A 16,064-nucleotide genomic window follows, 5' to 3' on the forward strand; every position below is an offset into this window, starting at 1 on the left:
CCAGTATTTAGCCTGACACTCAGATCTTTCTGAATTAAGGAAGGACAGCAGTCTCCATCTATTAAAAACGAATTCCTTCCAATGCTAAGATTCTGGGTCTGAGACCCACAGGCAGCCCCGCCCAGGATGCTTTGGGCCACAGAAGTACCGTGAAGGGAAGGAGCCCAGTACCCAGCACACCCACGGTGATTGTCTGCTGAATGAAGGAGTGAACAATTGAACGAATGAATGAGCAGATGATCTCCTTAAAGTCACTCTCAGAGCTCTCTGGTGGGCTCTCACTTCTCTCACCAGCAGCAGCTTTGATCTCCATCACTCCTGACCCTGTGCACGCACCTGCCCGCTGCACAGGCAGGCACCAGACCGAATGGGGAAAATGAACCCTAGACCTCGCTTCTAGGGCCCCACCATCCTAGAGGAAGCTGTGAGATGACCACAGGGACCCCGACCAGAGAGGCAGTGTGAGGAAGAAAGAGAAAGGACTGGGATGGGCAGAGACTGAAAATAGAATGCGCATTCTTCCGTAGCACTCCCTGTCTTCTAAACCCCAAACCCCACAAAGGCCCCCACTCCTGTGAGCAGCTATAGAACTCACCAGGGATTACTGGCAGGGCTCTGGAAAGGGGCAAGTGTTCTCTGGGCAGCCCTATTCCCTGCCTGCCCTGAGTCAGGCACTATAGTAAGGGCAAGGGTTCTCAGCTGGGCACACCCTCCGATGCATTTTCCCTCTCCAGTGGGTTTCCAGGCTAGCCCGCAGAAGCCTGATTCATCCACAACCACACAGAAACATAGAATTAATTCCGGCTATACCCTGGGTGAGCGAGGCCATTATGGCAACCAAACCACCACTTACAGCATTATTTTGATGGGAAAATGTGTTCTAAGCTCCAAGCAACCAAATTATAAGTGGGACACAGGCACACCCAGGTTCAAATCCCAGTTTTAACACTTCCTACCCACGTGGTCAGGGGCACAGCACCATGCTCCCCAGCCGGGTTCCTGGTTTGTCGAAGAATACCTCCTTCAGAAGGTTGTGGGGCAAAGTGAATGTGTGACAGTCCTCAGGGCACATGGCGGACATCTCCCTCCTTCCTTTCAGGGGGGCTTTTGTGGAGGAGACCCAGAAACAAGCCTTCTAATGCAGGCCCTCCCAGGAGGGCTCTTCCCCAGTTTGCATGGGGCCAGTATTACTAGACTCAGGCTTAGAGCAAGTGTTTATGAGATAAATGAGCTGCTGTCTTAGAAATCACAGAACATTCCTCATCTTTGACCTTCTCCAGGCTTTTACTGGCTTATCTGAGCCAAGAAACTTCTCCTGCCCCTACTTAGCTCCCTCTCCCCCCAATCTCCATGAACAGCATTGTTCTGGCTTCCTTCGCTCCTGGTCCTGGGAAGGGGCTTTGTCTCTGGAAGGGGCCAGAAGCCCTGGCCTTTCACCCGGGGCCTGGACGTCAGCCCACAAGAGCGAGCAGGGGTAGGGCGGGACCCGGCGGGGACCCAGGCGGCACACCACACAGCAGTCGGTGGAAGGCAGACCTCCGCCAGCCGGCTAGGGCTGGGCCCCTCCTCGCTCTGTTTGTTTCCACGCGGCAGCCAGAAAGGTTTGTACCCTAAGGATGGTGAGACGGCCAAGGAATCCGTAGGGTCCTAAAGGTCGACCTTCTCCCTTTTCTTGCCCTTGTTCCCAAAAGTCAAGGTTTCCAGGCCTTGGGCTCCTTGTCCCCGGCCCAAGGCCACCAGCACTGTGGGGGGGGGGGGGGGTCAGTCCCCTCAAATGAGACCCTGGTGCCCCGCAGTGTGCTTCTCACATCCCATCTCCACCTGGGGCCCCGTCTCCACAGTCATCCTCACTTTTTCCCCATTTGGAGCCACACAACCTTCTTAGCCCTGCCTCCACCTCCCTAGGTCCTGTCAGCTGGCCCCTCACTCTGCAGGACTTCTCACCACCATTCACCCCCAACCACCCCCCACCCCAGTCCTACAACAGCAAAACGCAAAAACAAAACACTCTTGTGAAAGTACTATGAGTTCATGGTCAAAATCCAACAGTGCAGAAGGTGTAAAGTGAAAAAGTAAAACCTCGCCCTCCCCATCATCCCTCAGAGATAACATCTGTGAACAGTTTTCCCAGTATCCTTCTAGATGTTTTCTCCACACAGTTGAACGTGTGTCTGCAGGGGAGTGTCTTGTTTTCACTTCAGAATGAGAAGTTAGTGCACAAATTGTTCTGCCTCGTGTTCTCTTTACAGAACAATATATCTTGGACCTCTTTCTAAAATCTACCTCACTCTTTTGCACACCCACATAATATTCCGTGGCGTGGCCGTACTCCAGTTGATTTAACCATTCTCCTGCCGTGGACACTTGGGTGGTTTTCAGGTTTTGCAATGGCTCTCTGACTATTTCCCTGCCCTGGGGCTCAGGCCTCCAGTCTGCCTTCTGCACCTTGGCTTGACTCCAGCACCCAGTCTGACAGTCACTCCCAACTCGAGTGACGTCATTCATTAGGAGCCTCAGCTCCCCTTCCTAGACCTTAAGCTCCCCAAAACAGGGTGTTTGCCCCCAGAGCTCCTGGCAAGGGGCACCCTAGGCCTATCAACTTTCCAGTTTTTGATCCCATCTCAGTGCTGCCCTAGGAGATATGAGGAGGTTCTCAGGCCACATGGATGCCTATTTTTTTCTACTCATATATAGTTGTTGGGAACTTGGTGGGCCTGGCTTTGTGCAGGGGACTAGGGCTCCAGGATGAAACAGATATAGCCCTCAGCCTCCCGGAGCTTGGAGTTTCTTTGGAAAGACAGGAACTGGACGCCCACATGGATACACATATAATTCCATACAGAACGAGCACCTTGAAAGGAAACCACAGAGGAGGACTGGGGCCACCAGGGAAGGCCTCTCCTTAGAGGAGACAAAGTGAGGGGAGAGAGGGCCAGCGCCAGCCAGCAGACCGTGGGATCTGGCTCCCACGCTGGGCTGCTTTGGATACTTCCCCTCTAGTCTTCTCATCTGACAAGAAGGGAAATCCCCCTTTCAGTTTGAACTTTCTGTGACAATAATAAATGCTATCAGAGTTCACAGGAAGCAAGCTCCCCACTGCCTGCGAGGGGCCAGGGGAGATTTCTCACAGATTCCACATGGACCCTGAGTCCATGTGGGCTCTAGTTCCATTCAGTTCTGGACCAAATACTTTCTGAGCATATACCCTATGTAGCTAACATACAGAGGGGTGTGTGCGTGTGTGTGTGTGTGTGTGTGTGTGTGTGTGTGTGATGATGGCATCTGTGTTGGTGGGTGTTTAAAGATTTAAAATACGTGAAGGATGGGGTGCCTGGGGGGCTCAGTTGGTTGGGCGACTGCTTTCAGCTCAGGTCATGATCCTGGAGTCCCAGGATCAAATCCCACATCAGGTTCCAAGCTCCATGGGGAGTCTGCTTCTCCCTCTGACCTTGTCCCCTCTCATGCCCTCTCTCACTCCCTCTCTCTCAAATAAATAAATAAAATCTTAAAAAAAAAAAAATATGTGAAGGAGTTTACAATGGGACGTGGTATCAGACCAAGGATGGGATCGTTTCAACATACAATGTCAAGTGAGAAGTAAGCAACTCACCCCCACCCAGGCAGCTTTGGCCTGGACCCCCCATCCCCCGCTCTTACACCCCAACAGGGGAACATGGAGCTTCCCACAGGCGTTCAAAGTGGCTCCTCAACGGCCCTGAACTTGAGACCAGCTCGTAGTCAGAGCTAGAAGGTGCTAAAAAGGCATCTGGGAAGAGTAAGCAGTGTGAAGACATGACACCACAGAGGAAAGACTTCTCACAGAGCACAGGGTATCCGGGCAAAGTCAATGATAGAGGCATTGAAGGAAAAACCCCAGCAAAGAAGAGTTTAAGGAGTGCAAGTGTCTCCCATTGTCCTCCCAGGCCAAAGATTTCATACTCAAGAGGCACCAGATAGGAGAAGACAGAAATCTGCTGTTACCTCAGCCAGTCTCACTTCCAGGTCTATGTCTGCTTCTCTTTAGTGTGATTAAAAATACTGTAAATTATATGCTTATACTTTGATGTCCTCCTTTATAATCTACTGTACATGGCTGTATATATTTTGCACATCTACATACATATTACTGTGCAAAGTTGTATACACAAAGCCGTGCATACTGTACTTTATGGAAAATTTAAGAGCGTTTCAGAGGTAATTAGAACCAGATGTGATTTTTTTCCCTTCCTGGGCTGTGGGAGGAAGATGAATCTAGAGATAGCAAGGGGCTGCCCTAGAGGCTGGCTAGGCCTACGTAAGGAACCAGACTTGCTCTCAAGGCAGTGGGGAGGTGTTAAAAGATTTGAGAGGGAGGCCTTAGTGACACTGAGCAAAGGTAAAATCAAGCGAAAGTGGCAGGCTGTTCTTGTTTCTACTTAAGAGCTTTCTCCAGAATTGCAGCAATAAATCCCAGACCAGTTCTGTCACAACTCAGCTCTGTGCCTCATTTGCTCTACCTGTGAAGGAAAACCTCACCTGCCACAATGTGGGCCTACAGGACCACGAGATCAGCTTTGGCAGGAATGGAGGCCCAGAAGCTGGGGGCCGGTGGGGGCTTTAGGGCAACCTCAGCAAACCCAGTGACATCACTGTCAAGTCTGGAGGTCATTTCTTGCCTCCAGGGTTGATCAGCTCTGAAGCTGGTGTTACAGGATTAGGATCCTGTTTTCTGGGGAAAGAGCTTGGTGAAGCTTCTACAGGCCTGCTGGTGTCCTTAAAACTTCCTGGGAGAGGGAGGTCACATGCCTCATTGAGCAGCCCTCAGCAAATGCGGCAGCTGCACCAAGTGCTAAAGAAAAGCTCCCCTAATAACCATGTGTGATAATAAAAAGATAAAGAGGCAAATAGGTATGTAGGTCACCTCAAAAATAGCCACCCACCCATTTGGTCTGGGTAACCATTTATGCTGGGTGGGTACAAAGGGTTTTCTTCCTTCTCCTCCCCGGGCTGTTCATTCCCTGCTCTTTTCAAGGTTGCCCCAAATGAAAGTCCCTTCCCTGGCAAGCTGCAGGTGGCCCATGGTTCTAGCCTGCAACCCTGCACTCCCTCCACCAAACAAATCCTGGGGTCAGAGGGCACAGGACTTGGCCTCTCTGACTCGGTTCTTGGGGCTAAGTCAGGGTTTGGGGTGATGACTCACAGACACTGCCCCGCCCGCCCCCCTAAGGTGGTGCGTGCACCCAAGAGGCCTCCCTCCCCTTCCCCAACAGAGAACGCTTTGTTAGCGGACCCGGTCGGAGGAGAGTCACAGCCTCAGGGTTGTGAGGGCCTCCTCAGCCTTTCCCTCCCTCCCCTCCTCCTCTACTTCCCCCTCTTTTGCCCTCAACAGAAAGGCGACCGCCCCTCCGCCCTGCCCCCACCCAGCAACCCGGCGACCCGAGCAGAGCGCTGAGCTCAGCATCTGCGGCGGGGCAGCTTTTCTCCCGGGCGGTGGGAGGAGTCTCGTTCCTCCAGGGGGCGGGGCCGGGGCCGGGGGCCGGGGCCGGGGGCCGGGGCGGGGGCGGGGGCCGGGGGCCGGGGCGGGGGCCGGGGCCGGGGCCGGGGCCGGGGGCCGGGGGCCGGGGCGGGGGCCGGGGCCGGGGCCGGGGCCGGGGCCATCCCCGCCCTTCTCCCCGGCCCACCGCCGCCCTTCTCCCCAGTCCCACACTGATCCGCCACAGGTCCCCCAGATGCACGTTCTCCAAGTCACGTCCCCCGCTTCCCCCCACCCCCGTAGGGGGTCCACTGTGACAAGTCCCCCACCCCACCCCCATTCAGCTGCTCTGCATCTGTCACCTCCGTGGCCGGGCTCCCCTGAGGGCGCACCTCTGCAGGAGGTGGGGGGGGGGAGGAGACAGCTGGGAGGGGGAGCTTCCCATCCCCCATCCCGGGCGGCCTCACTGCAGACTGCCACTGTAGATCTCTGGCAAGTGGGTTCAGCTTTTGTGTGCACCTCTTCCCAGAGCAGAGCCTAAAAGTCTAGAATTTTTTTGTGTGTTTCCCTGCGTTTGTGTTTTAAGTACAAAAAGATGCAGCACTAGCTGCTGGATTCCTGTGCTACAGTCTGTCCTTTGTGAGTGACAAAAGGGACACTGGGAAGGGAGAGGCCCCACTTTGGGCGCACCACTTCCCAGATTGGCCTTTCTAGGGGAGACCGGAGCTCTGCGGAAGGATACCTGAAGTGGAAGCTGCCGTGACAATTACTGTCATGTCTGGGTCTGAGGGTATCTAGCTAAAGGGACAGCCCTTGGGTGGCAGGCTGCTTTGCTACTAAATCAGCACTGCTGGGCCCTGGTGAATTCTGCAGCGGGAGGAAGAACCTGATCAGATCGAACAAGGACCAATCCAGGAAAGTCTTTGGTTAGCAACTCCTTGCGTTCAATTCTGCCTGTTCCATGCCATCACTTCCCAACACCTACTGTCCCACATTGCCAGCCGTCCCCTCTGGCTCACAACTAAGCCTGTCAGTAGCATGGAATCGTGGAATTGAGCCTAGATCCAGAGTAATGGCTCCAGCCTACCAATGACTGTAGGACCATAGGCAAGTCAGGGCACCTCTCTGAACCTCAGTTTTCCCATCTGTAAAATGACACTGGTGAGCCCTGTCTTGCCTACAGTCTGCAAACATTAGTTATTTTTATTGACAGTGTTATAGAAATACTAAAGAACATGGAAGTGTTTTTCATATCGTAAAGAGCTCCAGGAAGGTCACAGATCTTTGTGAGCAGGTGGCAAAGTTGCCAGGTAACATTTCTGTCAGCCCAGGAATTCCAGAAAAAGGCCTTAGTAGGCCCTGGGAAGCTGCCTTCTGCATGGACCTGAATTTCCCAAGCATTTGGCTACTAAGGCCATAGGAGATCATAACACTGCTGAGTGAGATTACAGGCTTGGCAGAGGGGTGACAAAGTGGAGCAAACCTGAGAAAAGAAAGCTCCGGAAGACTAAGTGGGAGATGGTGGGCACCACATAAGTCTCCTCACCCTCCAGCTCAGTTCCTTGTCCAGAAAGTGGGCAGGTGGGAAGGCTGGAAGAGGTGCTCTTCTGGGGCCTCCTGGCCCTAACATTGAAGGACTTTTAAAAAAGATTTTATTTATTTATTTGAGAGAGAGTGCAGGAGTGGAGGGAGGGGCAGAGGGAGAGGGAGAAGCAGGCTCCCCGCTGAGCAGGGTGCCCCACGTGGGGTCCATCCCAGGACCCCAGGATCATGATCTGAGTGGAAGGCAGACGCTTAACCAACTGAGCCACCCAGTTCCCCCAGCATTCAAGGATTTTAAGGTACATTCCACCAAAAGAACTCTGACAGTGAGAGGGCCAACTCCCCATCTCTACTGACCACTCTAATCCAGGCCCAGTCACCCAGCCCCTTGGAATGCCCAGAGGCCTGACATCCCTCCCGGTCTCTTCTCTCTGGAAAGGCAAAATGAGTGAGCTCATTTTACTGCCGGGGCAGGTTGTGAACCGGGATTCAGGCTGTCCCCTGTGTGTGGCAGCTCCTGTCTATCCTTGCCACCTCCACTCCAGCCCCAGCTGGATGAAAAAATCCACTCTGACCCCTCCCTCCCTTTTGATGGATGGCAATTGAAAACCCTCAAAAGGCAAGAACACGGAAAGGGCTGGACCTGGAACTGCTGTTTCTACCTTCCTGGGCAGAGTCCATCCCCCTACAGGCCAGGCCTGGGATTTTCAGAAAAGCAGCTCCAGGGAACTTATAGGATATTTCCTTCGTTATAATCCTTGTGGAGGTTGAAGAAGCCTTTGAGATTCTCTAGTTCTGGGTTTTCAAAGCTGGGGTATGAAAATCCCAACACTACATGAAGCCACAGGATAATCACAGTGTGTCTTTTTTTTATTAAAAGGTTTTTTGGGTTTTTTTGCTTGTTTGTTTTGAGGTGGGGAAGGGAGGAATTAAGTCATTTAACGAGTGATTGAAAAGTTTGCTACTCGGAGTGCCTGGCTGGCTCAGTTGGTAGTACATATGACTCTCGAGCTTGGGGGTCATGAGTTTGAGTCCCACATTGGAGGTAGAGGTTACTTAAAAAATAAATAAATAGGGGCCCCTGGGTGGCTCAGTTGATTAAGCTGATTAAGTTGATTAATCTGACTCTTGATTTTGGCTCACGTCAGGATCTCAGGAGTGTGGGGTGCCCCCTGCCTTTGCCCTGTTCCCTGAGGAAATGACTTGTGAAATGTAGGATTCCCAGAAGTGGCTGGCTGTGGGCTCACCTCGATCAGGTATGGGCCTAGTCTCTGCCGCTGCATGCCACCTGACCTGCCCTTAAGCCACCCCCACCCCACAGGCAAGCCCTTTGATAGGCTGGGGAGCTAACCTAGCATTCCTTAGAGGACCTACCTTTGTTTCTGAGAGGTCAGCAGACCTCTCTAAAATGGAGCAGGAGCGGGCACCTGGCTGGCTCAGTCAGAGCACGTGGCTCTTGATCTCACAGTTGTGGGGATGAGCCCCACGATGGGTATAGAAATTGCTTAAAAAATAAAATCTTAAAAAAAAAAAAAAAGGATCACTTAGACAGTTGTACAAAAAGGCCCCAATGCAGACCTACCAAATCCAAACGGGGGTTGTGGAGATGGGAATCTATGGTTACAAACTCCCTCAGATGATTCTAATTGTCATTTGGGCTTGAAAGCCGTTGGTTGAAATGGCTGGACACTCACTCTGGGCCTCAGTTTCTTCCTCTGTAGAATGGTACTATATTTGTTCCTCAGGGTATAAGTAGAGATAATACCTTTCAAAAACTTTTCCTTTGATAGCCTACACAATGTATTGTTAGTATTTCCATTTGCAAAAAGACTCCCCGCAGAGTTTTTAGGGTCTTCATCCTAGAGTACAGTCAAAATCCTATCTGCAGCCTGGGGCTGCCAGCAGCTTTGCACAGCCCTCCTAGTAAACCAGGTGCGCTTAAGATCTTGCTATTTTGACAAAGTTGTTTGTTGTTTTTCAAGTAAAAAAGCCACAGAAGTCCTGGGAACACTTTTGCTGGCTTCATTGTCCCCACCTCCTACCACACCACTCCACCCTCTCCCCACTGCCCTGACCAGCAGGCTCTGCCTGCCACCTCCACTATGCTCCGTGAGATGTTTCCAAAAGACCTGCGAAGGCGCCCAAGCAGAGCCTTGCAGGCAAGCTGGCTAGCCTTGGGGGTTCCCATCTTGAATTCCAGGGTTCCCGCCCCAAGATCTGGTTTAACTTCCTAAACTCAACTGGGGCAGTTTGCCAGACTGAGGCCCTAGGAACCAGCATGGTAGACAAAACCTGCCAGGGAGAGGCAGGAGGCCAGGAGTGAGTGATCATTGACTTTCAGTGGCAGATTGTGGCTGGTCCCACGGGAATAGAACAGAGCCCAGGAAGAGGCAGTGTCTGCGTGGTGAGGGCCCTGGCCACAGAGACTGGGACATGGGGCCTGGTTACTAGCTCCAGAGGCCTGAGTCAGCCAGGACATGACCCTAGGCCACTCCTGCTCAGAATTCAGCCACTCTTGATGCCAATTCCAGGCAGCATATTGTGTCTATGGGACTAGTACTCCCTAGAGCAGAATTCCCAGAAGACCCATGGAAACGCATAGACTTGAATGGAAGTGGTGCCCTCTGGAGTTGTTCAAAGGAGCAGCCCTGCTTCTCTCCTCAAAAGTACTTTGAGGATAGTGACCACATGCTGGGGTCTCCTTTGTGATGATAAAGGTGTTTTGGAAGTCAGGGTGTTGGGATGGCACAACACTGGGACTCTATTTAATACTACTGAATTTTTCACCTTAATGTTACCTTTATATGTGAATTTTATCTCAAAAAAAGTGTTTTTTTCAAGTGTTTTGAAGCACTTGAGGGTCAGGTATTAAGTGCTTTAAAAGCTTCCCCACGTCAGCCCTTTATACAATGTCGACCTCTTTCCCCAGCTTCCTGGGCTCACACAATATATTCCAATTGGAGAACTAAATTGCCTTAGAAGTCCCACTCCCAGACCTGTGCTGAGGAGGAGGGGAAGGGTTCAGATACATCTAAGGCTCTGGGCAGCCCTTGTCAGAAGGTGGATAGAAAGATAGCATCCAGATCTTCCAAAGCCCACTGCCCCCACCCCACCCCTCAACCCCCTACCCCACCCCTAGGTTCCTGGGAATCCAGATGTAGGTCTGTAATTGTGGGAAAATTCACCTTCTTGCTCTATCCAGCCATCCATTTGTTCATTCACCTCTTCATCCAAGGAACATTCGCTGAGCCTTTACTATGTGCTATCCACCGGAAGTTAAGAAACTTGCAGTCCAATGGGAAGACTGAAGTGGAAACAGTTATTCACAGAGATCTGCACAGGGTGTAAGGATGACATGAGGCGGGGGGGCCTGAGGGTTGGGAGGGTTGGAGTGGATGTGCTGGGAAGGCTTCCTGGAGGCAGAGGTGCCAGAGCTGGGTCTCCTAGGCTGTGGGCGGGGGCATGATCAGGCATGTCTGACCGGCAGGCCGCTTAGGCCCAAGGAAAAGAGTAGGGAAAGAGAAGAACACTGAAAGCAGGGTTTATAGTATCTTTGAGGTTTCTAAAGAGGCCTGGCTCAGAGGTGGAGGCGGGATGGAGCTGCCTGTTCCCCAGGAGTTTCCTACCTCTCCCATCTGCTTCAGTGTGGGAGGTGAGTGTGAGGTGGTAATGAAGTCTTTCCAGCCCCAGCCAGGTGGAAGGGATCCCATCCTTAATCTCACACAATGAACCACTGCCCTTCACCCTGATTCCACAAAGGGGCTAACAGTTAAGAAATCCCTTGTCTGGCAGACAATGGTATGGGGCTTTGCCCTCTCCTTCACAGGGGTGAAAAGTTTAAGTGCAGAAAGCCATTTGGAGCCTCCCCCCCAGACGGGCCTCCTAGCAGGTGATTGTCTGTCCTTAACCTATAGCCCACTCCCTCCTACTCAGGGAAAAACCTCCAGGGTTAAGACTGCTGGTCCTTTTTTCATCACTTTTTAAAAACACAGTGAGACAACATGAATGGATTTCTCTTAAAAAGAAACAAAATTACATAGTGCCCAGTAACACAGCCCTTCCCATTTGGGAAAAACTGTTTTATTAACAGAATGAGACAGTGAATTTAAAAAAAGGTGTTTAGAACACTACTTCATGATGGTGTTTATCGAATATGAATGATTCCTAATGAACTGACCTTTCCAAACTGGCTCCGGATTCTTTTGCTTATGAATATCCACTTTAAAAAAAATTATATTTTTCTTAGTGTTCCACATATTTTTCTGAAATATTTCCTTTTTAAATTTCTGCCAAAGAGAGAGAGAAAGAAAACATACAGAATCTATCTCCTTTCTCAAGTGTCCCCCAGTCCAGTCTGCCTGATGGGAAGGGCAAGTGGTCCTCTGACCCATTCATTCTCTGATCCTCTGTCTGGGAGACAAAAAGAACATCCATAGGGGGATTGCCCCACCTCAGTAAAGGGTAGTTTCGAAAGAATGTCATCTACCACCAGCCCTCCAAGCACTTCCCCTAACCACCTTGACCCTGGGGTCTTTGAGGCTCCCAGCGGAGTGATCAGAGTTCCCAAGACAGGAAGAAAGGATCTGTGTTCAGGCCTTCAGCGCCCCAGAGGCTGAGAGACTATTATTCTATTGTGCAGCAGTCTTAACACTATCTTCTAATCTGATTCCCCTAATTTATTTTTTATCCATAAATTTGTCTTCAGAGGCGGTTCTTCCATCTGGAAAATGGAGATGGGGTGGCAGGGCTTGAATTCTGGTCCTTTCCAGCTCAGGTGTTGGTTTGCCCGAAAGGCCCACTGGTGAGCCTTTTCTTTTTTCTTTTTTTTTTTTTTTCAATTAGGAGGGGGTGCGGATGGCAGGGGCCTACCTCCCGCGAGTGTCATCTGTCACGCGCAAGCCCGCCCCCGAGGCGAGGCCTGCCGGTCAGATCTGGTTAGGCTCTTGGAGTGAGAGCGCCTGATGTAAATTTGATTTTCCGCTTCCACCAGGATCCCGGTGTCCCACATTGATAAGCCTTTAAAGACGTAAAGGTCGAGTCCATCCAAACCTCCTCCCACCCTCAGCAATCGTTATTTGTGTTCGACCACCGCCGTCAGGCCAGATTTCCTGTAGCCCCGCCTGAATGACGAAACAGAGGATGGCCATTGCACTCCTGGACTTTTCCCGAGATCTTGGTCCTTGGTCCTGATGCAACTCTCCGGGTCTTTTACACAAAGCGCATTGAAGGGAGGGGCGCTAGGACCCGGCAGACGCCCGGGGACTCTCGGGCACAGCGGGCGGGGAAGACAGAACCGCTCCGCGGTCGGTTTTGTGGGACCCGCTAAGGGTCCGTGTGTCCTGATATGGGTCCCCGTTCTCAGCCCCAAGTCCAGGCGCTAGGAACGCGAGCCCAACAACACTTTTCTTGCCACCCTCTCCAAAACCTCTCCTTGGAAGCAGTTGGGGGTGGGAGCGGACATGATTTGGGGACGGGATCCCGCGGGGCATCGACCTCCCCATTAACCCATCCCTGGGGCTGTAGAGTTAGCAGGCGGGCGGGGCTGCAAGGAAGACAGAGCTCGGGGCCCAGTCTGGACGCCACTCCTATATTTCGACCCTTTGCAAGGCCGGGTCAGTGTGGGGTACGGGCGCGAGGGCCTGCCGGGTTAACGTTTGCTGCCCGCGCCGCCGTCCCACAGGAATCCGCCCGAGCGCCTACTTGTGCTGTAGTCAGTCGCAGGCTCCCAGAAGCTGGGAGCAACCGTTTTCCCGGCCCACCGCCCCCTCAAGTTCCCCCGGCTTTTCCCCCGGGCGGTCACGGCTACCCCCTCCCCCAGCAACAGGACCCTATAATAAACAAGTCTTTCCTTGATCCTCCCCTGCCGCGAGCGCCCTCGGGGACCTTGGCAGCTGCAGCCGCCGCGGATCCCTTCCAGAAAGGGGGCGTGGCCGCGGCTCGGGGTTCGGCTGCGAGCGCTCTGCGACTCAACGGGGGCGGGGCCAGACCACTGTCACCAGGCAGGAGAGAACGTTGCGAACGTGCGCTCCGAGCCCATTGGCTGAGGGCAGCCACACTCCCGGATCTGGATTGGGCCGCGGCGCAGAGGGGGTGTGGCCTCTCCGCACTAGTCCTTATAGGCCTCTCGGCGCTGGTGCTAAGGACCGCGGCAGGCCAAGGGGGAGGTGCGGGGGGTGGAAGGGACAGGTCTGGGCAGCGCTTGGGGGTTGGTGCCAGTTCGCTCACCCATTCAAGCGGCAGTACGCACTTGTCCTAGCAGCTCTCGCCGGCGGAGCTAACTGGTAAGTGTCCCTTCTGTGTGTGCTGATCCCTGCGTGGGAAGGCCTCAGTCCTGCGGGTCGCCAGCGCTCAGTCTGGTCCAGCCCCCAGACTGACGCCGGGTCCGTGTCCCTCGTGCCTTACAGCGTTTTCTGCGGTCCCGCATCCAAAGCTCTTCTGCAAACGTCCTGGCGTCCGTCTTCATCATGCCTAGCCTTTGGGATCGCTTCTCATCGTCGTCGTCGTCTTCATCGTCGTCCTTGTCCCGAACTCCCACCTCGGATCAGCCGCCGCGCTCAGCCTGGGGGTCGGCGGCCCGAGAAGAGGGTCTTGGCCGGTGCGCGAGCCTGGAGAGCTCGGACTGCGAGTCCCTGGACAGCAGCAACAGTGGTTTTGGGCCGGAGGAAGGTAAGCCGTGGGCGGAGACCCGGTTCGACTCGAGGGGCCGGGGAGGTGAGAAAGCGGCGCTCGGGAAGGAGTCAACGCCACCTTGGCTTCCTAAGCCATCCGAACCCCGATTGCGGAAGGGACGGTGGGATGGAGGAATGGGGATTGGAGTATAGGGTACGCGTGTGGGGCAGACACTGAGGCACGGAGTGGGAAGGAGTGTGTTGGTTTCTTAACGAAACAGCACCTCCCCCTTTAGGAACTGCTTCTACACCCCTCTCCTGTATTTTCTCCTACCAGACTCGACATACCTGGATGGGGTGTCCCTGCCCGACTTCGAGCTGCTCAGCGACCCTGAGGATGAGCACTTGTGTGCCAGCCTGATGCAGCTGCTGCAGGAGAGCCTGTCCCAGGCGCGGCTGGGCTCCCGGCGCCCCGCGCGCCTGCTGATGCCAGGCCAGCTGGTGAGCCAGGTGGGCAAGGAACTGCTGCGCCTGGCCTACAGCGAGCCGTGCGGCCTGCGGGGGGCGCTGCTGGACGTCTGCGTTGAGCAAGGCAAGAGCTGCCACAGCGTCGGGCAACTGGCCCTCGACCCCAGCCTGGTGCCTACCTTCCAGCTGACCCTCGTGCTTCGCCTGGACTCACGCCTCTGGCCTAAGATCCAGGGGCTGTTCAGCTCCGCCAACTCTACCTTCGTGCCGGGCTTCAGCCAGTCCCTGACGCTGAGCACGGGCTTCCGAGTCATCAAGAAAAAGCTGTACAGTTCGGAGCAGCTGCTCATTGAGGAGTGTTGAACTTGGGCCTTTGGGGCAGGTGGGGGGAGCGACCCTGTCCCCATGAGAGAGAGACAGCTGAACTGGCAGGCAGGAGCTGAGGGACTGAAGCCTGTCCTTGGAAAACTGACGACAGCCACCTGAGGGGGAGGAAGGTTGAGGTGGCGCGGAACATTGCGTTTCCATGGAGGCTGGCTGAGGGGAGCAGGTGGCTCCGGGCCCCTCAGTACTGTAGCATGAAACAAAGGCTCAGGGGCCAACGGGGCCCCTGGCTGGATGTGTATGTAGCATGTACTTTACCATTTTTATTGTTACTGACAGTTAAGACAACAGTGGTGTGACAGAGCCAGGAGAGCGGCTGGGCTGCACTGGCCTCTGCAGGGTTGGGGGGAGGGGAGTGTGCTCCTAGTAGAGGCCCTGGTGGGAGGGGGGGAGGTCAAGGTGATTTGTGTATCTCACGGTCTGAAGGGGCCAAATGTGTTCTTCATTTTTGTAGCTTTTGGTTGTTTTGTTGTTGTTGTTTTTGATCGGAGCTTCACTACTGATCTGTCCTAGGCAGCTATCTTACAGACGCATGAATGTAAGGAGGAAGGGGTGGTGTTGGGGATCACTTGGGGATCTTGGACACCTGAAGAAAAACTACACCTGGGAGCTGCGTTTGCCCATCCCCTGCTGTGTACTGAGGAGTGGAGCTGTGAGGGGATGGGGTGGGATTGGGGTTGGGGGCTGGAACCCCTCCCCCCCGAGGAGTGCCATCTGGGTCTTCCATCTAGAACTGTTTACATGAAGATACTGTTCATGAATACACTTGATGTTCAAGTATTAAGACCTATGCAATATTTTTTACTTTTCTAATAAAAAAAAATGTTTGTTAAAATGGTTGAGTCTCCTTGTTGCTGTGAAATAAAAGGAGGAGGAGGGGAGCCGGGAGGCGGCAAGTTTAAGCACACTCAGGTCCACCTGTGTGCTTCTCTGTCCTTTTCCGGGGCTGCCTGCCAGCCTGGTAATGAAGGTATGTGGATTGTGTGTAGTCTGTGCCAAGAACCCTGACTGCCTTGGCTCTGTGCGGGCTGATGCTACCAGGGGAAGGTGCTGGAAAGCCCTGGAAGGCCAGGAGTGAGTCAGACCTCCCACTGAGCCAGAGTCTGGGGAGGGAGAGCTCACCTGGTTGCCCTGAGTTAGATACAGGGCTCTCTGAGCCCAAGGCACTTAAGAACTACAAGGACTCTTAAGAGACATTTTTCTTTATGTGAAAAAGTCATAGTTCATTGTTAACACGGTCATGAAAATTAAAAAGCTGATCTCTAAAAGGCTAGGGAGCTGCGGTACCAAGAAACAGTTGATCCCAGCCTCTTACCAGACCAGGAACATAGGCCTCTAAGAGGCCTGATGAGCTACTGGGAGGTGTGGCCTTGGCAGGTGCAAAATGAAACACAACACACACACATACACACACCCGGGAAGCAGGGAAGGAGTAGAGCTGAGGGATTCCAAGCACGGGGACTACAGGCCTGTCTGCATGAATTCTTTGGGTAACTTGAACTCATTGTGCTCTCTGGGCCCCAGTTTCCTTATCAGTGAAGTTGGGATTGAGCCAGATGAAGGCCAAGGCCCTTCCACTTCTCCCTCCCTGTGCCACGGGAGGGTGGGGA

General features: G+C 53.5%; 1 protein-coding gene across 1 annotated transcript; it reads left to right on the forward strand.

Annotated features, from left to right (window-relative positions):
- Positions 1-13,118: 13,118 nt before the first annotated feature.
- On the forward strand, positions 13,119-15,289 carry DDIT4 (DNA damage inducible transcript 4). The gene is made up of 3 exons (XM_046028068.1): positions 13,119-13,275; positions 13,399-13,660; positions 13,940-15,289. The coding sequence occupies exons 2-3, from the start codon at positions 13,459-13,461 to the stop codon at positions 14,431-14,433; spliced, it is 696 nt and encodes a 231-aa protein (XP_045884024.1). The 5' UTR covers positions 13,119-13,275; positions 13,399-13,458; the 3' UTR covers positions 14,434-15,289.
- Positions 15,290-16,064: the final 775 nt, after the last annotated feature.

The sequence above is a fragment of the Meles meles genome, chromosome 13, assembly GCF_922984935.1.
Source record: "Meles meles chromosome 13, mMelMel3.1 paternal haplotype, whole genome shotgun sequence".
Lineage (NCBI taxonomy): Eukaryota > Metazoa > Chordata > Mammalia > Carnivora > Mustelidae > Meles > Meles meles.

Excerpts from the sequence above, each read along its gene's own strand:
- DDIT4 (XM_046028068.1), top strand. The coding sequence starts at position 13,459 with ATGCCTAGCCTTTGGGATCGCTTCTCATCGTCGTCGTCGTCTTCATCG. Across the intron at positions 13,661-13,939 it reads TGGTTTTGGGCCGGAGGAAG|ACTCGACATACCTGGATGGG; the intron begins GTAAGCCGTGGG and ends TTCTCCTACCAG.